The sequence below is a fragment of the Daphnia pulicaria genome, chromosome 8, assembly GCF_021234035.1.
Source record: "Daphnia pulicaria isolate SC F1-1A chromosome 8, SC_F0-13Bv2, whole genome shotgun sequence".
In the NCBI taxonomy this organism is placed as follows: domain Eukaryota; kingdom Metazoa; phylum Arthropoda; class Branchiopoda; order Diplostraca; family Daphniidae; genus Daphnia; species Daphnia pulicaria.
The window spans coordinates 8,335,662-8,359,636 of record NC_060920.1 but is presented as its reverse complement, the minus strand read 5'-3'; the positions used below and the strand labels follow the sequence as shown (position 1 = coordinate 8,359,636).

The window sequence follows — 23,975 nt, the reverse complement described above, 5'->3', positions numbered from 1 at the left end:
TCAATGGAGGGCAGCAGTATACAAAAACAAACAACTTATGAAGTGAGTGCTAGTGCTGAAAACGAGACCTTTAAAATAAGGCTTTAACTTTATACGATTAAATTTCCGTTCCAGTAAGATTATATACTATCTATTACTTCAGATTGTATTATAAAGTATTGCTTTTGACAGCATAGTAATAAATTTTACAAATATTGTTCAACTTTATGAATGATGAAGATACATGTAAACCATTTTTAACTTCTTTTTCACAGTTGATTTCCGCTGTGTCCTAATGTTCATACACTATAAACACTTCATTCAAAATTTGCGCATCACAAAACTAAGGAAAATTCCTTACTCTCCCAACATGAGTTTCAATGCAGAGAGGCGATGGGTGAATCACTATGCAGGTCCAGAAACACCAGTCATCACAATTTCCGAACAATTCTCAAAATTTGAAGGAGGGAAGATAGAGTTGGTGAAAGACAATGAAAGTGGACTTGCCATTCTAAAAATCAACCATCCAGAAAGACGAAATGCTCTCAGTGGTAATTTGAAATTATATCTTTTTTCTTTTAACATACAAACTGTTGTATTTCATGTTCTATATGTAGGTAGTATGATGGTTGACCTGTGGAATGCAGTAAACGCATTAGAAGATTGGAAAGCTGGCAAAGGGATAATTTTACATTCTGTTGGAGAAACATTTTGTTCTGGGGGAGATTTAAATACTGTTCGCCAAATCTCTAATCCTGATGATGGCTACAAGATGGCCACTCTAATGCACAACACTTTGACACGCCTGCACCAGTTGCCTTTGATTTCAGTGGCCCTAATTCAAGGCAAAGCTCTTGGTGGAGGAGCCGAACTAGCAACATCCTGTGATTTCCGATTGTTCACTGAAAAAGGGGAAATCGGTTTCGTTCAAGGAAGAATGGGCGTAGTCACCGGATGGGGAGGTGGCACGAGACTAGTCCAGCTTTTGGGTCAACACCGAGCGCTGGAATTGCTACTAACCTCACGTCAGATATCGGCTTCGGAAGCTGTAGTCATGGGTCTCGCGAATGGCATCACAAAATCTGTTGAATTGCCAGAAGCCGTCGAAGAGGCTAAACAGTGGTTGCAGTCTAAATTGAAACACGCGCCAGAGATCGTTCACGCACTGAAGCAAATCGTCGCGACCGCCCGTGCAGTACCTTATGAAGAGTCTCTGAAAAACGAGCGACAAGTTTTTGCCATGCTTTGGGGAGGAGATGCCAACAAGAAAGCGCTAGAGCAGAACATCAAGCACAAATAATTCCGAAATCGAATTCATTTAGTTTGTGGTTAGTGGTTATTATTATTATTATTTTGTATTGAAGCCAGATGTATTTATACAGAACAGTTGAATAGTTTATTTTGAGTTTACAAGCAGAGTGATTTTTCTTCTTTCTTTTTTTCAGCGATCTCACCAAATTGCCAAATGCATTAGGGGGGAAATTAGACTGGTTTTCACCTAAACAAAATCGAATGTATAGACCAAGTGATGATCAACATCGACGACGACATCGACCACCGAGCTGAGGTACTTGGAGAACCTGAAATTCATTTTTTTGTTTTCAAATAATTGATATTAGATTTACCTAATTAAATAACTACGTATACAAACGGGTCTTTTCAAAAATAAACCATTTACCTTGAGATCGCGAATTAGCTACGCTGTTGAACTTTTTAGCTGTGTTCTTGTACGGAACAGTCTGGTCGCCCAGAACGCTTTCGTGAGTCGCTTTTCCTTTCCTGTTAGTGCCAGTCTCGGTGAATTCGCCCGAATTGTCGTCGTTCTCTCCGGGCCGTCTGTCCGCATCGTTCACCGCCGAAGGAATCGCCGCCGCTGTGTGTACAGCAACGTCCAACAACATTAGATATCTCCTAAGATCTCCTTAAATTGATCAACCCCCCCAACTATTTATATACATACATATGTTTTTGCCTCTTGCCAAAGAAAAAAAAAACAAACAAGCCGGGCTCTTTTCAATTTCCTTCCTCCCACAAACGCCATACTCTCCGGAGAGTAGTAGTCTAAGGCTCATTCATTATTTGACGAAAAGGCTCACTTGCTTATTCTGTAAGTCTGTAAGTTTGTGAATCCGCTATTCCGCTAGCCGACGATTGACTTTGAGTGAAAGCAGATTTATATTACACTGCGACTTTTTTAAATAATGGATCATCCCGAGACTCCTCCCCACTACCCCCACCCCCCGTGCACCACACACGTACCCGTGTATTTCTGTTACCGATCTCAGAAATGCTCGGCTCTGCTGTAGGAATATAACACGAATATCATCAACTATTCAAAAGACGACCAAGAACTTGACAGCCCAAACGGCACACACAGAGGCACGGTGACTAAAAGCGTAGACATGTATCACACACACACACAAGCAGACACCAGACCAAAAAATAAAACCGTTTGATGGCTGCTCTGCTAAGGCTGACTAGATATGCAAAAATATGTACCTGGGGAAAAGGTCGACGTTGCCGTTGAAGTCAGACGAGCGTCAACCTGTTTGGGTGGCGGGGGAGTCGACAACATTTCTACGCCATCCAACATGTACATATAAGGCAAGAGAATATAACGGATAAGACGAGTCTCCGATGGAAATATGCGCCAACTATACAGCAGCACACCGTCTATTTTTAATGCGATTTGCATTCTATATCATCATCTACGACGTACCGTAAACTCGGATGGATCCTTCGGCCTCGCCCAGCGAGTTCTTGGAGACGCACTTGTAGTGGCCAATGTCCTGGGCCTCCACCTGGTGGATGTGCAGCCTCATCTGCGTCTGGTAGCCGACGTGCAAGGTGTCGAGCCGGAGCCGCTTGGATGGCAGGAGCATGATGCCGTTGACGTTGTTGGTGTCCGTGCGGGTCCAGAACGTGATGGGACGCGGGTGAGCTTCGGTCAGACACTCGAGGATTAAAGTGCCTCCAAGTGGCGAGCCGAGCAGCTGATGCGGCACGAACATCATCGGTTCAACTGTCCGTGTTATCAATAAGGAATTAGAGAGACCAACCAACGCCAGCAGAGTCGTGCAACATTCGCAGCAGCCGAAATAATAATAATCATCAAATAATCGAATAAGTTCCACACGCTCTCACACATTGAACACCGGAAATAGTTCATGGGTATTATATCTTATGTATAGAAATACAGCACGGGGCTGAGCCGTCATGCGTGCGGGAATTTCGTTCGCTTTAATTGGAAATGGAGAAGGGCGCGGCCATCATCGTGAAATTTAATTGGCACGGGACAAGGCAGTCAGAGTTTTGGACTTTTGACTTTTTTCGTTCAAAATACGGAAAGAGGATCGATTCGGAGAAAATGGGGGGGGGGGGGCTCAAAAGATGCGGTGAGAGGAGTCAAGTCCAAAGAAGGAAGATGTCCAATAACCCCTCCCGAATATCTACGGCGTTCTAACGGGAGTTGAGTTGCGTCAACAGCGTGTGATCAATAGTACGAACGGAAGACATATTTCTGGAGAGCTGAGCTGAGTCGAAATGGAGAGGGGGCCGGGACTATGCACATCTTGAAGCGATTGGCGACTTCAAAGGCCGTCACGGATGTCGGCAAAGTGAAGGATGGAAAGGGACGAACTCGTCAAACAAATCTGCCAAGACTCGAGAGCGTCACTCATCGATTACGCTCTGATTGTAATTGGTTCTCGTATTTTGTCTGCGTGTGTGTGTGAGTCGCGGGCTGTCGTGGGCGGGTATTATACACATATGGGTCTTGGGCTGATCAAAGGAAAGCATATTATATATTCTATCGGTATATAGATCTGTATTAGTTGATCGCAGATATACCTCCCTATACAGAGAGGCCTTTAAGGCCGCTATAGCTTATAGAATCTTGAGAGAGGACCAGTACTTTTATCTAGATGTACGTAATTGGGGAACAGTTTGATTTTAGATATTTAATAGGCCGCCACTAATTATCTGAAGAAGAAGAAGAACTTACACTCGACGTCGAGAGTTATGCGTTTGCTGACGCTTGGCGGCACCCCGTTGCTGGCGATGCACAAATAAGCTCCCGAATCGGTCCGGCTGATTTTAGAGAAGATGAGCTCCTCTCCGTCTTGTGCCACGACCAAGCGGCTCGGCAAATCTGCGATAATTAGCCCAACCATAAAATAAATAAAAAAAGATTAATGAGTAATAAAAAAAGAGTAGTAAACGAACCTCCACGTTTGGTCACGCCAGAAGAATTTTCCATTTGATGATTGCCCGTCTTGCCTTCGATAAGAGGTCGGCCGTCTTCTCTTTTCCAGTTGACTCTCGGCGCCGGAACGCCCCGGCCGCGGCAGAGGAGCGAAACGCGAACGTTCTCCCTGACGGACAGTTGCGACGGTGAACTGTCCTCATCGATCACCGACGGCGGCACTAAAATAATCAAATAAAAATCCAAGAAAACGATCCGGCGTCAATCACCCAAGTTATTTATGTCGACGTTGAGCTCTAATGTTGTTTAATCCGTTGGAACGCTAATCGAAAAAATGACGAAACTTTCGAAAAAAGAAAAGGGGAAAACAAAACAAATAAAAGCTGCCGTTTGACTGACGGTATTGATCAGCTCGTGACGGCTCATCAACTCGACGGGAGAAAATCCCGAGAACTGATGGCAACAGCAACAGCAGCACAACACTCGAGAGTATTATATAGAACATTACATACAGTATCCATTTGGCGTCCGGGCTCTCTTTCATTACGCTTTATAATATGAATGAATAACGACGTGCTGAGGGGAATGAACAGGGGATAGACGACCTTTTTTTTGGATTAGCCGCTATGTGTGTGTGTGTGTACTGTTGCCCATTAATATAACAGGAGGGTAACACACACACGCCGATATTATTAACTCGACGTATAATCCTTTACCGGTTATATTTGCATATGACCGAGAAACCATTTTGTATCAACTCGATCCGTCACTCATCAGAGATACAATATAAATTATTACGAAAATCATGTGTACGCACCGACAACGTGAACGTGGCCCACTTGGCTGATCATCGGCTCCGAATTGACTTGACACATGTAGCGGCCGGCGTCTTCCTGCTGGACTCCGCGGATGTGCAAGTGCCAGGTGCGCTGGTGGTCGTAGGAGACGGAGAAGCGGCCGATCCGGGCCACCACTTGACGGTGGATCGTTAAGATCATTTGTCGATCCAGATGGACCCAGGCCACCTTTTTTCCCGAAAAGAAGATTTGCACATGATTAATAAGTCGACGACGAGTTGATTCAAATTCATTTTTATTTTAAAAATAATAATCAATGCCAAATTTAATTTTGTTCTTACCCTATGGCTTCCCAAATTGTCGACGACGCATCTGAATGAATTGAAGATGAATTAATTGATAATAATAATGATAATGATCATAATTGATATCAATAACTTACGATAGCGCAGCGTCACGGCCGACGGCCACCGTCACGTTGGGCACCGGCTCGGCGAAGGAAACCCGCGGGAGTCCCGTCTGCTGGGCCGGTGACAATGCTGCGCGGGTAATCGGTTTCAAGGAAATTATCATGATTATTTGGAGTTGATGTGATGAATACGAGAGACACGGGCGAATGAAACAGACGACCCAAATCACAAGTCCGCTCATCATATACTCTACATCTCGCGCTCAACGGATTTTTGAAAATGAAATGGGCAATCATCTGCTTCCTCATCACTCCCGCAGAGCAAATTGAAAGACAGACGCGCTACATAGTTTTCCATTAGGGGATATATATGTATATACGGCGGGCTCATTTCAAAACTCTTGGAATAAATATGCGACGGAGAGAGCCAGACGTCTAACATATATATAATAAGTTAGACGTGGGTGGATGTGGGGGGAGGGTTAAAACTCGTCGTCTCTGCATGATGCTGTACAGCTCTGTCGTCGGCATCATGCATGCACCAGAGTTCAATCGCGTCGTTTTCAAATCCGTCGAGAGTTGCCGCTGTTTTTGGATGGCCAAAAGATTAGAGCCAAACATCGGCATTATATAAGAGCGCTACTACAGCTCTAGAACGTTTGCGTGTTTGTATAGAAATCAGCCGTGGGCGGACGGCTAAAAAGACCAGCAGTTTCCTTTCTAATGGGACGACGGTTGGAATATAACGCACACAGAAAGAAAGAAAAAAAAGGAGGGAATAAACATCAAGAGAGATGCAACAGCAGCTCTCTCTATCTCCTTCTGAAAAGGCGCCCGAGCAAAAAGGGAAGAGGGGATTAAGTCGGGTTGCGCTGCTCATTCGTCGTCCCGTAGATATTTCTATTTCCACCGGTTCGCCTTCCTTTTCTTAGTCCTCTCCCTCTACACCATTAGCACGGATGCTCACTTAAGAACCTCAACTGTCGACTCAGCATCAAAGAAAAGTGTGTGCGTGTGTGTGTGTATACAAGCAAAACATGTTATTGTACAAACAGCAGACAAGGCGAACAGCGCCGTTCTTCTTCTATTGGTAATCCTTTTTTTCTCTTTCGCTCTGATCATACGGGTCGGGCGAATATAAAATTAGCCCCCGTGTGTATGTAGGGCACTAATAAAGCAAATTGTAGAGTTCGCTGTGTCGTCACTGCTGGTCTCTATAAGAGATTTGCTGGTGGATTTCAGCGCTCGCCATTCTTGTATTATTGCGCGCTGCTCTCTTGCCGCTCTATACATCGCGTGCTGGCGTAATATCATTAGACCCGCGCATGAAATGTGCACAGATGGCATAAGAAACCTTCTAGGCTTATTTTTTTCTTTTCTGTGCTGTGCATAGCTTGATTGGATATATACTGAGAAAAGGATTGTGGGTGAGGGGAATAAGGGGGGGCCCTGGATGCTGTCAATTAACCTGAACCGTCCCGCGAGCGACTTATAGGCAATGCCCGTATAATAAGGTCGACTCTCTCTCTCTCTCTCTATTATATAGTTGCATGTACAGCACACGTATATACAGCCCTACTAGCTCCTGTCGCCGACCAAAGTGAACCTGACTTGTATATGTCTATATAGGCTTAATAGCCTTTGAACCACTAAACATAGATTCTGATTCGGGTCGCCCAGTTATTTCAGGGTAAGTTGAACAGAGAGGCCCCGGACCCCCCTCCACCGGCATAGTAGTATAGCGTGATAAGAAGACTCCCGACGTTAATGGAATCAACTTGTATACCTTGCTCCTTTAACCAGGAGACTGAGGAAACTCGATTGAATTCCGCACTGCTGCCGCTACCTCAGGTTGAAAATGCTCCAGTGTAAGAGGATGGGAACAAAAAAAAAAAGGAGAATGTACACTTTTATAGGGCGTATACCTTTCGGTCGTCTTCTATCTAATACCATCAAGTTACCTCTTTTTCTTTCTTTTTTTTCTTTTCTGTCACGGAGCCTTTGGGGGATCGCGGTCTGAGGGATTTGTTACGTGGGTTTTCCTTCTGTCAACGACGACGACTCGCAACCCTTAGCCTCTTTATTTTTACAACCCCCGAACGGACGGCGGTGGCGACCGGGATATATTTATATATATATCTACCGCGGAGAAACTCGTGCCGGGCAATATCCTCCTGCGTTCTCGCAGGTCGTATAAAAAGTAAGTAACAAAGACGGACATTGGGAAAACACGAGGAAACTCAACCCCCCAAAAAATAGAGACAGAAAAAAAAGTAGTAGTAGAAGAAGAAGAATAGTGTCGTCTTGTGTCTTGTTGAACGGGAAAAACCTATTCCCAACTCATCAATGGGCATCGAAGATTTATAGGTAGCTCGTCCCACACTATAAGGGTTATATGGCCCACTATATAAAAACCCTTAAAGAGTACAGAAACAAGAAAGAGCTATAGTTTCTCTTTAAATTCGATGGCCCATGTCTATAACTTCTCTCCGCAATTCAACGCGTTTGATTTTGTGTTTTGTTTTGTTTTTCCTGCTCTTTTTAAGGATTTGTTCCGTTGGTTTTTTTTTCCCGGTTCATTTCCTTTTATGGCTCACCTGGATGCGTGTGTGTCGTTTGACGTCACGCACTGTCACGCGAAAAATAACCCCGCCACCCTACCTGAAAAAACATCAGACTGGACATGTCCAGCAGCAGCAGCATCGATCCCCAAAAGGAATAAGATATTACGGCAACTGTAATAAGTTCCAGGTGGTCGCAAGCGATGGGCAATAACAAAAACCGGGCTGTAGCCTATCTTAGCCTATATACCTATACGGGATATAGTCGGGCGCCGGTTTGACCCGATGTTTCTTTGATGACGCGATTACTGGACGCGCGCGCGGGGGCAGACGGAAAAAAACCTTTGCACGAGCTATTCTGTAGACTATATAGACTATAGCATCTCTCAGCTTAAATATGTTTGCTTCTGCTCGGGATTCTGCTAATGGTTTGATTCATAATGCACGACGCAATAATAGTATATAGATAGATAGATAGAGCGAGGAAACTATAACATGTCCACAAACTAGTAGACATACAGTATCACAGAGGCGGAAACTCTTAGCTCATAAACTCCCGCCGACTGACAATTTCTGTATTCGCCCGGCTGCTGTGATGATGTGGGACGAGCTTGTCGTGGCCCACCCCTCGGCGCTCGTTTTATCGACGATTTGTTCCGATTATTTATGAGAGTTAGATATCTCTTACTACTCCAGGAGGATAGCAAAAAAACAAACTCTTAGTCTCCACATATTTATTGTTGTTGTTGTATGGTACCCACACACAATATATGCAGGTGGATATAAAGGAGATCATCAATAGTCTGGACAACCATTGGACGTATTCAACATTCATATAACTGCGGTGGGGTTTTATCCGACCCAGACGTTCTTCCTCCTCTATTGATAAGTGATGAGTTGAGTCTGACAAAAGAATTTCTAATAAATAAAAATGTCTATAAGATGCGGACGGGAATTCACGCAGGAAAATGGATATCTAGACAAAAATCGAGATATTGCCGTTTTCTTCTTTAAGATTATTATTATTTTTGGCTCATTATTATACGCGGAGCGCTGAAGATTAATAATAATATGCCGCATCCTCTTCATTCTCTCGTTGGCAATATCACTCCACTCTTGGACAGATCAAAGTATCTTATAGTTTGAATGGCCTTTTGGTTGAACTAACGGGGGAACAATAACCGAGTCGATCGTTTATTCTTCCCTTTTTTAAAAAATAAAATAAAAAAACCGCATTATGCAGCAGAAAGACTAAATCAACAGACTTTGTACACACACGCGCGCTTCCGTATAGATTCTGAGGAAAAAGGGGGATATTGTATAATATACACAGACACTTTGGCATGGTCGTCGCGGACAAAAGTTGCGTGCTATCGATATGAGCGAGAGATATGATCCGATATAAGACATAGTCTACGTAGTATATAGGCTGGCGATTCAAAAGAAAACAAATTTTATTTTTTTGAATCAACCAACGAATTTTTCGAGTGTCCTTCAGGATCAAACGAAAGTACGAGCCCATCCTTGAAATAAATAAAAAAAAGAACTTTTGTCCTATCCAACTGATATTATCTGCGCCATAAGCGTTCGGGGGGAGAACCGCGTTGTGTAATAGCTGTGCCGAGCTTTTTAACAACACAATACACAACAACTTTTCTATTGTTGTACACTACGTCATGTTGACAAAAAAAACAAAATCCCGGCAGCATTTTTTTTCCCGATTTTCCTATTGTTTTCCTGCGCGTTGTGTGTATATTTTTTTGTACACGAATTTCCTAGCCGCACATACATACATGTGTGGATAGGCCACAGCAGCACCCTCCCCCTCCCACTGGTTTTTATCGCTGACATATACACAAGCTACTTTGTCTTTTGTCTGTTTTCTTGCTTGCGTGTCCCGTGAACTCCCGCCCGCCGACTGTGTGTACCGCTCATATTCTTTGTCTACACGTTTTTTAGAGAAAAACAACATCATCGGCACTTGTACACGGATTGCGTATTATTTTTTTTTAAAGATATAAGCGGCCGTTTTTTTTTATCCTCCCTAACCCTCGACACTCTTGTGTGTGTGTGTTGCGCTAATTGGTTGATGGACAAAAATACATATCCTGTCGACACGGCGGGGTTTCCGTTGATTTTTATTTTTAGAAGAAGAAAAATAATATTTCGTGCCCGAACAGTGGAAATCCATATCACTGACACATTATCATATTTTTAGTGTGAGCCTATCCCGTATCGCTTGATTCAATCGCTCAACTGCCTTTAATCGAGTTAGTCACCACCGGAATGAAGCCTTTGCAACGATAAATGCGCAGCTTTTTTATATAATAATAAACACAGCACAATATAGAAATGCTGCACGACGGGGGGTAGTATTATTATTACGATGAAAGCAAGCGGCTACTAATTGTTTTCGGGTTAAAGGACATTGATGCAAAAAGGTTTCACCCGATATCAATTAGCCGATTGAAATCGCGTCGACCGCACGCCGGAATTTCTTCCTTATTTTCTAATTGAAATCCAATTTCTAAAGCGAAAAAAATGTTATTCTAATATATAAGGTCTCTTATTATATTGCGTTCTCCTCTAAACTGATTTGTGCAACGCGGTTGCCGGGGCGATATCAATCTGGGCCGCACACTCTCCAGGCTGTCAATCACAATCTCGTGGCACCCATGATGGGCTCTATGTGTTAATAGTTCTTGGTCCTTTTTTGGTACACACATAGTCGCCGACTTATATAAGCATCAGAGTGCTGCCAGAGCAGTTGGGGTGATGCTATCGCCGTCGTGTCCAATCTTGGAATAATAACCGGTCCGAACTACCCCCCCCCCCCCCCCACCATACGCCTTGTGACTTTTTTATTTACAAAGACACACACATAAGGCAGCCGGAAAAAAAGAGGACCACCTACATCCGGCAGTATTTAGTTCCGACTTTTCCAACATTAGAAATTATTCTTTTTTTTTTAGCCGCCATCCGCAATTTGCGTGTCACGGAGGTGTCTAAAAAGGTCGATGCGTAGTATATTGCGACCTCAGTCGGCGTTTAATAAATACATAAAAGAATATTAGACTTTGGCGTGTCGTCGAACGCCCAAATTTGACTCTTTTGAACGCGGAAAAAAAAAGCCGGAGAGGGGGAGGCGAATAATATTCCATTAATCTTGTGGCCTAACGAACTGGGGGGGAGGAGGAGGGGAAACTGTATTAGAAGGGAGGTCTATACTATATAGAATCCGAAGAAAATCAACTCCTCCCAAATGCACACACACACATATTATGGAGAGAGAGAGAGAGAGCCCACAGAAAAAGCTCTCAGCTTTCGTCTCCACCTACTTTTTCGACGTGACTTGACGGTCCCCCCGTCCCCTCCTCCATACTCAGTTGGCCCCCAATATTCCAATAGAAGTGCTGACCAGGACCTTACAAATGCAAACAACGTCCGATATCTAGCTATAGCGCGTCGAGGGGCGATATACTACTACCCCACTAGACAAAGTAGACCTCAATATATACGTAGATACGTACCTACGTATATATCTCTCTAGATAAGAAACAGCAGAGCTAGAAGGTTCAAAGAGAAGCCTCGTCTTTCATCTTATGTATTCCCAATCGCGATCACCCCTCTCCCCCTTCTGTTTTGAGTCTTGTTTCACCTTACAGTAGCTATAGATAGTGGTTGGCTATCTACTATTCAGTTCCAGTGAAAAAGTTTGGTTTCAATTTAGACAATCATCGTCAATAATAAATCAAATGCTCTCTCTCAACTTGCAGCAGTTGGTAAGTATATACCGCCGTCGGTAGTCACTCGAATGGCTTTGAATAAGACATTGAAAAGTTGAAGAATTCGGTAAAAGAATCCAAAGAAAGAATTCGTGGAAGAGCTTCGATAAAGAGAAAATGAAAATGAATTTCAATCGCAATTCTTGAATTTATTATATTACATCCCAACCGGAAACTCTTTCGAGTTAAATTTCGACGTCTTGTGACAGCGGCGGGAATTTCAAATCTGCCCGAAAGGAACGCAAAAATAAAAACGCCACCCGCGCCCAGTGAACGAGAGAGACCTATTCATTTGTATAAGAGCATATGTCTCTCTAATCTCCGTTGACGATAATATCTAAGAACAATTTTCTTGTCTAGTTGTTGAATTCGCCTAGTGAATAAATGATCGGAACCACTCAAGGAAAAACTCGGCGGATGAACACAAACAGACGATCGTCTCTCTCGCTCGTTCCATAATTGACAGTCGGACGACGAGTTAATGCCTCCGCCCGCCCTCTTCTAATCTCCTCTCTCTCTCTTTTGCTTTTCTTCTCCAGCACACTTAACATTAGTTTCTATTCCATGTCTTATGTACTACCATCTTCATGTTTCACCACACACAACCCGTTCGTGATCGTCTAAGTAGCTTACACACACGCCATCTCGACCTGGCGGCTCCTTCAACCGACCGACGACACTTTTGTTTTTCTTAATTCAGAAAAGGTAACAAGGAAGCGCCAAAAAATAAAAGAACATCATCAAGAACATAAACTTGTGAAGAACAAAGGTGAGTTCCTCCGCCGTTTATATTTTTTAAATTATCGTCATCTTCCCCCCCTTCATCGCACGTATAACAATAGACGGCGTGATGCAATAAGTCGCTATCCGGGGTCCCCCCGTCAACTTTAATCCCGCTAATAATTCAATCGCGCCACTCCCGACACACAGCAACATAAGCGGGGTCGAGAATAAAAAAATGAATTAAGAACGCAAGGAAAAATGAAAATGAAAAGCAAACGGGAAAGCTCACCTGTGGAAGCATCCGACAGGGCGACGGGATTGGCCGAGAAGTAGAAGAAGAGAATCAATTGCGACACAGAGCCCAACATCTTTTTAGCCATGCTCGGCTTCAATTTCCTAAATCTCCTCCAGGCAGTTCAATCAATCACCAACTGTCGTTTTTTTTTAAATTGTATCAAAGTTTAATAGCTGATCAATTTGCGGTAATAACAGTAACACGATTCGTTGTTGTTATTGGCTCTTTTTGGCGGCTGCCGGGCCGATTTCACGACCATGTCGAATGTTTCAGCGAAAATCGAACCGCGCGGTCGAAGAAAAGTTCAATCTAATTTCTGGTTTTTCGGGGTGGAGGGTCTATAAACCGAAACTTGTGTTTGATTATTTGAAAAATTCAAGCGGGAAAATGTCAGCCCTTTTCACTGCTGCTTCGATCTTGAGTTGCCGATCGTGCCGAGTCAACTGACACGTTCCAGCCGGTGGCGTTCTGCTTTTCAACCTTCTCTCTCTCTCTCTATCACTTTCATCCAATAACATTATACGCCACCCACTATACACACACACTCTCTCTCGATCCTGTTGTGTGTGTCTATACCCCTCGCCAGATCCACGATCCGGGGTTGGGATTTTTTTTTTTGTCAGATTATTTCGAATTGCGCGCGCATCTCGACGGAGGATATATGTCGTCCGAAGAGCCCGATCATTCAGTGGTTCTTGAATCATCAGCTCCTCCCTTTGCTCATCTGAAATTGAAGTGGAAACACGCGCTAATTAGAACCATCTGATCAGTTTCAATAGGTTCGCTCAAGAGTTTTCTACTAGACTCTCCGACCTTAAAAAAAAAACACACACACGCGCCGACAAGAAGTCGAAGAAGTAGAAGAAGAAGAAGAAAACTCTTAAAAAGCCGACAAGGGGGGAGAAAAAAAAGAAACTGGGGAAGAAGACTCGAAGACGAACTACCTACTACTAGAGAAGAGTAGATAGATCTCTTATTGGGACGGAAATCCGCCTTCGCATCATCAGCCAAGACCAAAGCCGATCCTCAGCAGCTGATTATCGAGTATATAAGTAAGGTTTCTTCTTCTTCTTCTTCTTCTTCTTTTTTTGATTTTTATATGTGTACCTTTGACTCACGATGGCTTTCCAGTTGTCGACGGTCATAAGAAGGCCACACACACACACACAAGGGGGAATCTAAAGTTGCCATCATTTGGCGAGAGAGTATAGAACAAGCCGATGAGCTTGTTAGTGTTAAAATACTTTCTACGATTGAAAAGAAAAGAAAGAAACGTTGGACATGTATACACAGCTAGTCGCAGCTAGTGTAAATCCATTGCTGAATCGATTGCATTTTTTCTAGATGACCGTGGAGACTCCCCCTCACAGCAGAGGAAAAGATAGGGCGACAAAGACAGTTATAATAAAGCTATTGTCAAAAACGATTTCTATAGAAAATCTGAGCAAGGTTTTTCTTCTTTACTTCGTGCTCTATCATATCATCGAAGTGCGGGAGTGCCTCCTCCAATGAGCTCCGTTTCTAGACTTTCGATACACAGCCACACAGCAAATCAAATCTTTACATATATTCAGAAAAACCACCAAAATGGAAAAGTTTGTCATGCATTTGTCTTGTTTTGTTTCTTCTTATTGCCTCATTGGGAGATTTTGTATTGGACAAAGTTCTGAAACAAATAACAATACACGTGTAGGCCGTTGAGAGCGAGCTAGCTATATAGCTAGCTGCAGAGAGATGGTGATTGATAGCTGATGGATCACGTTATATCTTTTGTATAGCCAAAAGATTTACCCCCTTCGGCCGCAAAAATTGGCAAGCGGATCGCTCGGCGGATATAGAAAAGTTTTCTTTCCCCTTTTTGTCTTTATATTTCTAATATATCCTTGATGTGCTGCTGCTGGAGACCAGCAGTAGCATAGCACGACGACGTCGTCGCTTATTTAGCCTTTCAACAGAAGGAGGGACCGGCCCCAGTAGGTTTTTCTCTGTGTGTGGTCGAGGGGAGGAGGGATTGATCAAAAGCCGCAGCCGGATCTTATCGTCGTTTGTCTTCATTTTGCCCAAGTCGAACCCTGTTCTGTGTCCTTCGTTTTTTCCCCCCCTTTCCGCCCGTCTATACACTTATTTTTTTTAAAATAATATTCCCGAGACTTATATACATGGAACACTGTGACTTGTATGTACATATATCTACGATATATATCTTTTAAGATAGACTCACTGCTTCCTAGACTTGTATACGGACCCCACCGGTCTATATATTTTAGAGCCCTGATGGTATTACCGTGAATTCGACCGACGCTATCAAACCCACCCTGTCGAATTCTTTTTCCATTCAACTTCTTTTGTATCTTTAAATATTGAAAATGAATACACGGAAAGTGTGTTTTTTCTTGTTCCTGTGCTCTCTCCCCTTTTGATTCTTTTTCTACGATAATAATTCGCTCGATTGGAGAAGAGCGGCCGTTTGACTGTTTGACGTCTCTCAAAGTCCCTCGTCCCCATTTGATTTTGATTCCGTCTGTGTGTTGGATGTATATATAATACGTTCGCCTGTTTTCATCCGCACGGCTTCGTGCCACTAGGCAACCGAATCGAACCGTATCCTCATAGACGTTACGTCGTCGGCCCCCTCCAACCCTTAAAGCCACCCGCCACCACCCGGCCGTCTAAAACTTCTGTGAACATACAGGGCAAAGAAAACCTTGAAAACTTTTTCTCGCCCAGTCCCCCCCATCAATAAGAAATCACAACTGGTGTGTGTGTGTGTGTGTGTGTCTACATTTCCAGCAGCTGGCAAATATTTCAAAAATAAATAAAAAAATAAAAGGATGATATACACGCGCCAACTCTATTGTGGTAATGAGAAAAAAACACCTGTCTAACAAAGAGAGAGAAAGGTAAAAAAAAGAAAACTTTGATGGTTGTCAAGGAACTGAACGCAGCAGCCGATGATTGGAATAAGAACCTGAGGCGAATTTAGCGCTAATGTGCCGTGAGTGTCTTACATGGTAATAAGTTATCCAACCGGAATAACTCCATCGCCAATGGATGGGTGGCTGTCGGCAATCGATTGGCGTCCGCTGCTGGATAAAAAAACGGCGAACACACACACCGCATCCGCCACAATGAATAAATAAAATGTCGGTGCGTGGTGATCATAATAATAAAAGCGAGTAAAGAATTGAGCCGTCATAAATGGAGTGAATGCGACGCCAACCAACAGATGAAAAAAGTTCTTCCTAGCGCTCCTTCTTATAGACATGATATACCCCGCAACAGCCCAGCCCAGCCCAGCCCAGCAGCAGCGTGTATGGACGCGTATTACACGTGAGTGTGTATACACGGGCTCATTTCTCCATAACGTGCCTCGGAGCGAAGAAGAAAAAAAAACACCTCTCGCCCAGCACATGAAAAGAATGACATACGTACATAACGTGGGCACTGCGCTGGGATGGAGGAATAGAGATCCGAGAAGGAGATTTATAAGAAGAGGCCGCCCATTTTTTTGTTATATCCTCTATACATCGGGCGAGCGGTGTGATTGACTATATATAACATATGAACAAAAAAAGCGGGGGGAAAATATATAAAAGTTGCAAACTGCCTTAATATATATATTTTTCCTCGGTCGTTTATTACCAGAGTTCATATATATTTTAAAATGTTGCGAAGGGAGGAAACAAAAATGTTATTAATTATTCAATCAAAACTCTTGTCGAAAAAGAAAATCACAATAGTTTGCTGATTAGTTATTCTTTTTTTCTTCCAGAAATAAAAGAATAGCGAGAAAAGAAAAGAGGCGTGACGAATGAAAGCGTCGCGACGCTTTTTGATTATCCAACTTTTTTTCCCCTTCACTTTCTTTTCTTTTTTTATTATTATTATTTTTTGAGGTTATTATTGGCTTCTCTCTCACTCTCTGCGGGTGTGTGTTTGGGTTCGTAAATAAAATCTAGATGAAGATGCCAACAATAATAGAAGGGCACATCAGCAGCAGCGGCCGGAGCAATAGTCTAACCGACGCCGACGACGACGCTCTCTCCGGCCAATACAATAGAGACTGCCGAGGGAGAGAGAAAAGCAACGACGACGACGACGACGCGCAAGAGAGGAAGTCTTTCGCTGGTTGTGGAAGGTGCACATTATTTTTCATTAAGCTCTCGCACACACACACACACAACAGGGTGAGACCGAACGAGTCTGCCCTTTTTGGGTTGAATGTTCAGCCAGCTCTATACACACACCCCCCCCCCCTAACGTTTTTTTCTTATGTGCGCGCTTGTTGTCGCCCTTTTCATATTATTATATAAAGCTCCCAAGTCGGCTCCTATATAGGCTCCTAGTTTCTAATGAAGGAATCTTGCCGACCCTTTTTCTTCTCGCTAGATCCTCCGCTCTTTGATGCTCTTCGTCGCCCTCTCCTCCCCTCTCTCTCTGTGTGTGTGTGTTTATAAGAAACCAATATAGACGACCAGTGGGGTCAGTTATATAAGAGCCCAGACACCCCACCCCACTCCCCTTTCTGGCTATTGTTCATGAATGAGATTGACTCGTTTTAACATAAACGGACGGAGGGGAGACCCCGGAAGACGATTTCCTTATTGTGTGTGTGTGTGTGTGTCTCTAGAAATTTGTACCCACTCCACGAAGCGGTCAATTAGATCGCACCCCAGTGGGCATATATAGAACATTCCGAATAATAGCGGGGAAATTATTTGAACGATCTTTTCAGATTTTGAGATAATTCGCATAGGCGGAAGATAAGAAAAAGAAAAAAGGGGGACGTTTCACGCGCAAATTTTATTGTCCGACTGCTGTCGACGGCTCGTTTTTTTATTTTTTTTGTCTTTTCACGACCGCGTGTATATGGTCATCATTCGTGATGGAAGGTAAATCCTGGTGAAGCAGAAAAAAAGAGAGCTCAGCTGTTGGTCTAATCTGGTCGAAATGCGGATGCTGCTGGGGCGGATCTATATAAAAAGAAGAAGAAGAAGCTTCTATCTTCTGCACAATATATGGGTTATATATATATTGTCCCAAGAACGCAAAGGGCGGAGACCGACGCCTCGGTCTGTGTGTAACGACGCTCTCCCACCCCTCCTACTCGGCGGTCGTCGTCGCCGACGTCGTCCGAACGCTAACACGATGATAAACGGGCTGTCGGCAATCATTCTTTAACAGCTATAGAGCTTTGACTCGCGACCCGATATTCTGCTGCTGGCTCCCCTTTTTTTCCAACTGGAGAATCAAAAGAAAAATAAAGGGGCAAGCGCCATGTCCAGCCCCCCTATTTTTTCCGTGTGTGTGTGTAAAAGTGCGGACGATGGGAGGATCGCGGGAAAAGAAAAAAAGAGAGTGTCGTGCATTAATCTGTACTACAAACAGGTCCCATCCGCGCAGGATCTGTCGGCCAAACATATCTATAATATATCCGGCATCCATCAAAAGGGCGTGTGTGTGTGTGTGTGTGGACCCATCGCGGAAATCTGTTCGTCTGAAATAGATTTCGTCGAGTGAACAATTTATGCGGGAGGGAAAAGAAAAAAAGTGATTAATAAGAGCCACGGTGCAGTCGTCGGGAGAACTAATGCGATCTTTTCCGCACACTTATGTATCTACATAAAAAAGGGGGGAAGATATGATGTCGCGATGTATAGAAAAAGGAAAAATCGGTTTGAAAGATATTAATCGAAGAGCTACTCCCACTCGGTTGGACAAAATATGAACCAGAAAAAATTCCAGCCCATCAATTGGAGAACTTTGTGAAAATGGTGGAGGGCGGTGGCGGCCATTGGGCTCCACATCAGTTCCCACTTAACTCTTTTCCAATATCTCATCCCGACATTTCTTTTTGACTTTTGGCTTTTCAGACATTTGACTTTGATATCAAAGTTCAATAGAAAAAAGAAAAATCTGGGACTAGACTACATGACCTGAGATTACATTGACGAATTTTAATTATATTCGTATGCAAACAAGAACAGTCGAGGTTATTAACGCCTGCAGAAATCTCACGTTTCTAACGAAATAAAGAAATTGCAACGCCATTGTTTCCATATTTTACAGTGTACAATATAGACGAACGGAAACGTTGTCATTTGAAGTTGTTAATACACACTTTGCGCAGGTATGCATTATTCACGGTACGTATGCATAAGTCTGTATACATTGCATCGAGGTGTAACTCGTCTCAAAGTTAATGTCACGTGACGCCATCAAACTCTGCATAAACGACCTTTTCAACCCAAAAATCAAACGTTATACTAGACGTCTAGTCCATAATAAAATGCGTTGTGTGGCGGTATCAAAACCCGATCTTACACACATGATCCCCCGGACTCGTATTTGAGGCCTAGTCTCGTCAGCTTGGCATTTGAATAATGGCCTACACCACCGACGAGATACCGATGGATATATTTACACGGTCTTCTTTCTCCCTTCTCTTTTATTCCATCCACCTTCCCCCCAGCAGCCAACGACAAAACGTGAGCTCAATGCCAAATCGCTCCCGATTTTCTGATCTATTTTTCCGTATATAGTTGATATGGAATCCTCTAGACCCGGAGTGTGTCTGTATACTTTACAAGGGTTAATGGAGATAACATTTACATAAGAGAGGGCGAACGAGGAGGTGCCGGTGTGGCGGCTGTCCCTCTTGGTCAAAAAATGGTCTTGTTGCACTTTGCTTCAAGTGTTCAAGTTCAAATATTTTCAAATGCGATGGTTTTCTACCCACAGAAAAAGATATGAGGTACAAAACAAAACAAGCCTGATCTGCAGTCGTTCAACAAATGAGATTTTTAGTGAACCCTGACTGAGTGAAAACAAAAACGGAGAAAGAAAACAGTTGCAGTCAACTGTCTAGCTCAGGAATAAACATACCATCTAACGATTCATAATCAACCCTACCAGATTGTCAAAAAAGAAGAATAGAGATCAATTTTGTCCTACCTTTCTGCCCGGGAAATACAGCCAGGCATCTACAGTTGCTCCAACCTTCCGCTGAAGAGTTATATTACACCAGACGGGATATAGGGTAAAAAGGGTGTCCTCGTGAATACACCCACATTCACATGGGCGTACACGAGGACAGTTAAAGAAAGGGGAATTGAAGAGATCCTTAACTCGGCCGACATCGGTAGTTCTTCCAATGCAATGGGATACATTTCGTCTAAATAAAAATAGAAAAATAGGTTACGAAAAAATATTGACAGAAACAAAAGTCAGGAAAAGTTGAAAATGAGACGCTGGGTAAATCCTAATTATTACTAAATGGGAGAACTAAAGGTTTACATGCATTGATGCAAGTACCTGCATGACCATTAGGTCTCAGGTCAATAAAAGTAACGAAAACTATTACGCAATAAGTGATGATCCTGGGATTGTTTCTGGTGACAAGTTAACAAGCAAGCACACAAAAACTTGCATCTTGTTTTATAATGATGGCTGGCTCTGGCCTCAAATATTCATAAAAGAAAAGGTTACATAGGACAAACAAACTGCAATGTACGTACATCGACAGGGGCAACTAACATATTCATAAATTTGGAACAGGTTTAAGTCTTCTTTTACTCCCACATTCATTCTATTTGTATTTTTAGTTTTATTTACCTGCTAAACAGTAAACAGCATGGAGTTGACTTGAACCTTGAATTTGAACCATGCTTGAATTTTGTCATCTCGAAATTTTAACTCAACGTCAACGAGAGCAGAGTCAGCAGACGACACTTGTCCAATTTTCTTCTAATCAGCATGCTTACGAATTACGATAATACGAAAGTTCGATCGATAATTAGAAATTAGAAATGATAAAAAATCAAACTCCCCCCTCAAAATCCCAACCGATCAAAAACGGAAGCCAAGAGCGAATAAATATCTTGAGTAAAAATAATGTCTACTGTTCATTAATGTAATGCATACATCATAATATATGGCCCAGCCGAATACGAGATGTCCCGTTGAAAAACAATCTCTCTCGGCGCCTTTCTATATAATATAACTGACAGTTTTAAAATCTGCTAGAGTTGTTGGGATTTGATTTGAATGATATTATCAAAGTTTTGCCTTGGCGAAGAAAGTCGGGCAGAGAAGGAAATCACGTGTGTGTGACGAGCAGCAATGAGATGTGTCGCGCCAGAAGATTCCGAGTGTGTGTGTTTGTAGGACTTTGGCTATGCTGCTGCTGGGTGAGAGAGTTGATTTTCGTGATAAATCATTGCGAGCTAGTTTTGAACCCGCATTAATGGCCGACGGGTGGGCCGATGATGATGAGCTGGAGGCTCCTATTATAATTAAGATCTAGCGACGACATCATCATTTCATCTTTTGGCACTTGGCAGGCGAGAGAGGGGGGTCGGGGTCTCTCTCTTAAGATTTTCTTATTTGTATTTATTGTGTGTGTGTGTGTATTCTTTCCCCCCTCTTTTTCAGACTTCGTCTGCTTCCATTCTTCCGGTTAGATCCGCTCGCACAGCTATAATATAACCCAACTGATCCGACTCCTGTCGTGCAGATACGACACTCGGTTTCCCGCATCGATAATGGCTTATTTATGTCTTCTCGGCTGCCACCCAGTTTCTCTCTCTCCCCCCACGCTTTTGTTTCAACTGGCACACACCAAAAAAAGATGACGTGAACGCGGGAGAGCTCTGGCGCCGTGATATTTTATATCCTGGCGGTTATATGGGAACGCGCGCGGGGGTTAAAAAAGGAGGACGTCTCATATACAACAGGCCAATATTAAAATTTAAGACGCAGGAAAACAATCCTTCATTGACGCGTTGAGAAAACACTATAGGAGAACTGTGGCCTTTGATATTATAAGGAGCCACACACAGGAGGCGGATTGAAAAAAAAATAAGGAGCGCTCCCGATCGGGAATAGAAAAGGAGCTCGGCTTATATGCGTGACGTGAGGGAAAGAAGAAAAAAAGGTGTCGACTTTCTTAATCAAAAAGAAACAGACCTGCTGCTGCTGCTCCTACTTAAACATCGCACGGGCTCTCTCTCTACTTTCAACCCCCTTTTAGACTTGGGCCTACATATTGCGACTTCTCTAGCTCCTGTTGTCTGCTGTCGTCGCGTGATACGGTCGATTTCATCACGACAAAGGCAAATGAGCTCCCGGCCGATCGAGCCCATCAGCGGCTCGGCTCCCACCTCCCGTCATTCAATAGTCTATATAGGGATGGATGTGTGTCTATATACCTTGAAACTTTCCTCTTGTTTATAGAATACACACCAGCCAACGATCGAGAGAGAATCCGTCAACTTTTGACGGATGAATTTTCGACTTTTTTTTTTTAAATTTCGTTCACCAAAGAAATTACAATTGGAAATGTATCTCTGTCGTTTTGAGCTGTTTTATGACTTAATTCCTTTTGCAGCCTATGTTGTAGGTGCTGGGGGGGTTTTTGCTGGATGATTGGGCTTGAGGATCCTTTTAATAGTAGCCAGTATACCAAAAGACATAAACTGGTCACAGCGTAGGTATACTTAGTGCTATAGAGAGACATGGGACTTTGCGTTAGGGAGCATCGCTCTTACACCCAGTCATAGGCGCACCAGGTTATAGTGTTTATTGCTTTCTTTGAAGCTCGTAACGACGCCGGAGATGACTCGCGAGTAAGGAGCGAGGTCCGTCCGTCCGCGAACGTGATCCTCATCACTGATGCAATATACTCCAAGAATCAGGGGGCTCCTCAAACTCTATGCGTGTGTGTGTGTGTATACAGAGTAGACACAAATAAGGATGTATGAAAATCGTATCTTGTACACATCAATGCCGACCCAGCTACTACTATATAGGCTCCTGCTCCTGCCTTTCTGTTTGTATCGAGCGCATACACGGCCTAATTACGTCCGGAAGGCCAGCACATAATTGCTGCTTCCATGTCTTTTTGTAGCTCTCTCTCTCTCTGCTGTTGCATTGGAATATTTCCTTAGTGTACACACAGAAGCCAGCCGCTTTCTGACGTCGACTGATATATGCGTGTGTCAGTTATATGCATGTATATCAGAGAGAATGGCGTCCGCGATTCCCATCTCTACGTTTTGCATCTGGGAATTTCGGCTGCTCGTCTAAAGTTCCTTTTTGCAAATGATTCGATTTAAAATAAATCCGTTCGGGGGTTAGCAGGTCTCATATAGTCGAGATGCAGTTAGAAACGATATGTGCGTGCTGTGTGGATATAAGATATATAATACCATAGTCTCTTTATTCCGCATTCCGGAATAGCTGCTGCTGGATCCCCGACGTCAGCCGGGGGGAAGAGAAGCCGCACATCAATCGATTTGATGCAATGACGATTTGGCCCATTTCTATCTGTCGTCTGATATTTTGTGTTTTGCCTTTCCAACCTTTATTCGCAGGAGAGGGGGGAGAACGATCCCGCCCATCTTCAAAGTGAGTGATGCGGCGGATGTCTTGGCCTTTATTCGTCCTTTCCCTTAGACACATATATTCAGCGCGTCATTCCTTCCATCGCTGGCGCGGATCACACAAGAGAAAAACACGGTCTCTGCTGCTGCTGCTAAAGGGACTCGAAGATGAAAAGAAAACGATCCCCGTCTATACAGCCCCGACTGCATGCTGTTGCCACTTTAATAGGCCCGGCGGCCGCATGGTAAGTTTGCCGGCACAAAGTGAGTCAACTGGTGATTTATTCACGACCCCCACAAGGCCGGGCAGATTGCAACCGCCTTATATATAGACCGTGTGAGCCGCCGCTCACGCTATATACATGTTTATTTGGGTTATGAGACTCGTAGCATCCGCGTCCTGCGCCCGCTCCACATTCTTGATTTTTTATTCGCCATTTTTGTTGGTTTTTGACGTGTCTCTTATTCTCCTATTACCACACACAGGGCCATTCGAGGCACTATGGAATCTCTTGTCTTTCGTCCTATTCGGGTTTCAACGCCAACATCAATCGATCCAATTTGAACCAACATTTTCCCTTTTTTTACGTCTCGGTATGATATCTATCTTTCACATCATAAAGGGATATAGTCTTTGTTTGACATCCTTTTTTCCTAGACCATATATTGAAATGTGTGTGTCTCCATCCGCTATCCATCTGAGAAAAAAGCTTTTTAGCATTCCCGAAAGAGCGCTAGGAGCATCAGGAGGAGTCCTATGGTATTTATATATACATGTATGTGTATAAACACACTTATGCCGTAGAAATAGGAAGAAGGAGCAGCAGGAGACCCATGTAG

General features: G+C 43.4%; 2 protein-coding genes across 5 annotated transcripts; one reads left to right on the top strand and one right to left on the bottom strand.

Annotated features, from left to right (window-relative positions):
• The first annotated feature begins 9 nt into the window (after nucleotides 1–9).
• Nucleotides 10–1,662, top strand: LOC124311305 (ethylmalonyl-CoA decarboxylase-like). Of its 2 annotated transcripts, none has more exons than XM_046775742.1 (4): nucleotides 10–113; nucleotides 255–530; nucleotides 597–1,307; nucleotides 1,425–1,662. In XM_046775742.1, exons 2-3 carry the CDS (start codon nucleotides 275–277, stop codon nucleotides 1,277–1,279), a joined length of 939 nt encoding a protein of 312 aa, XP_046631698.1. In that variant the 5' UTR covers nucleotides 10–113; nucleotides 255–274; the 3' UTR covers nucleotides 1,280–1,307; nucleotides 1,425–1,662. The 2 variants fall into 2 exon arrangements, with proteins under 2 accessions (XP_046631698.1, XP_046631699.1); XM_046775743.1 differs by having other exon boundaries at nucleotides 26–42.
• Nucleotides 1,428–19,912, bottom strand: LOC124311159 (lachesin-like). Of its 3 annotated transcripts, XM_046775501.1 has the most exons (11): nucleotides 19,708–19,912; nucleotides 12,748–13,477; nucleotides 5,423–5,519; nucleotides 5,322–5,352; nucleotides 5,001–5,208; nucleotides 4,204–4,404; nucleotides 3,983–4,129; nucleotides 2,699–3,001; nucleotides 2,479–2,556; nucleotides 1,658–1,852; nucleotides 1,428–1,559 (listed from the first exon to the last, which is right to left on the bottom strand). In XM_046775501.1, the coding sequence occupies exons 2-11, from the start codon at nucleotides 12,836–12,838 to the stop codon at nucleotides 1,474–1,476; spliced, it is 1,437 nt and encodes a 478-aa protein (XP_046631457.1). In that variant the 5' UTR covers nucleotides 12,839–13,477; nucleotides 19,708–19,912; the 3' UTR covers nucleotides 1,428–1,473. The 3 variants fall into 3 exon arrangements, with proteins under 3 accessions (XP_046631457.1, XP_046631459.1, XP_046631458.1); XM_046775503.1 differs by lacking the exon at nucleotides 12,748–13,477; XM_046775502.1 differs by lacking the exon at nucleotides 19,708–19,912 and having other exon boundaries at nucleotides 12,748–13,561.
• Between the last annotated feature and the right edge of the window lie 4,063 nt (nucleotides 19,913–23,975).

Excerpts from the sequence above, each read along its gene's own strand:
- LOC124311305 (XM_046775742.1), top strand. The coding sequence starts at position 275 with ATGTTCATACACTATAAACACTTCATTCAAAATTTGCGCATCACAAAA. Across the intron at positions 531-596 it reads AAGACGAAATGCTCTCAGTG|GTAGTATGATGGTTGACCTG; the intron begins GTAATTTGAAAT and ends TTCTATATGTAG.
- LOC124311159 (XM_046775501.1), bottom strand. The coding sequence starts at position 12,838 with ATGGCTAAAAAGATGTTGGGCTCTGTGTCGCAATTGATTCTCTTCTTC. Across the intron at positions 5,520-12,747 it reads CCTGTCGGATGCTTCCACAG|CATTGTCACCGGCCCAGCAG; the intron begins GTGAGCTTTCCC and ends TTACCCGCGCAG. Across the intron at positions 1,560-1,657 it reads AGCTAATTCGCGATCTCAAG|GTTCTCCAAGTACCTCAGCT; the intron begins GTAAATGGTTTA and ends AATGAATTTCAG.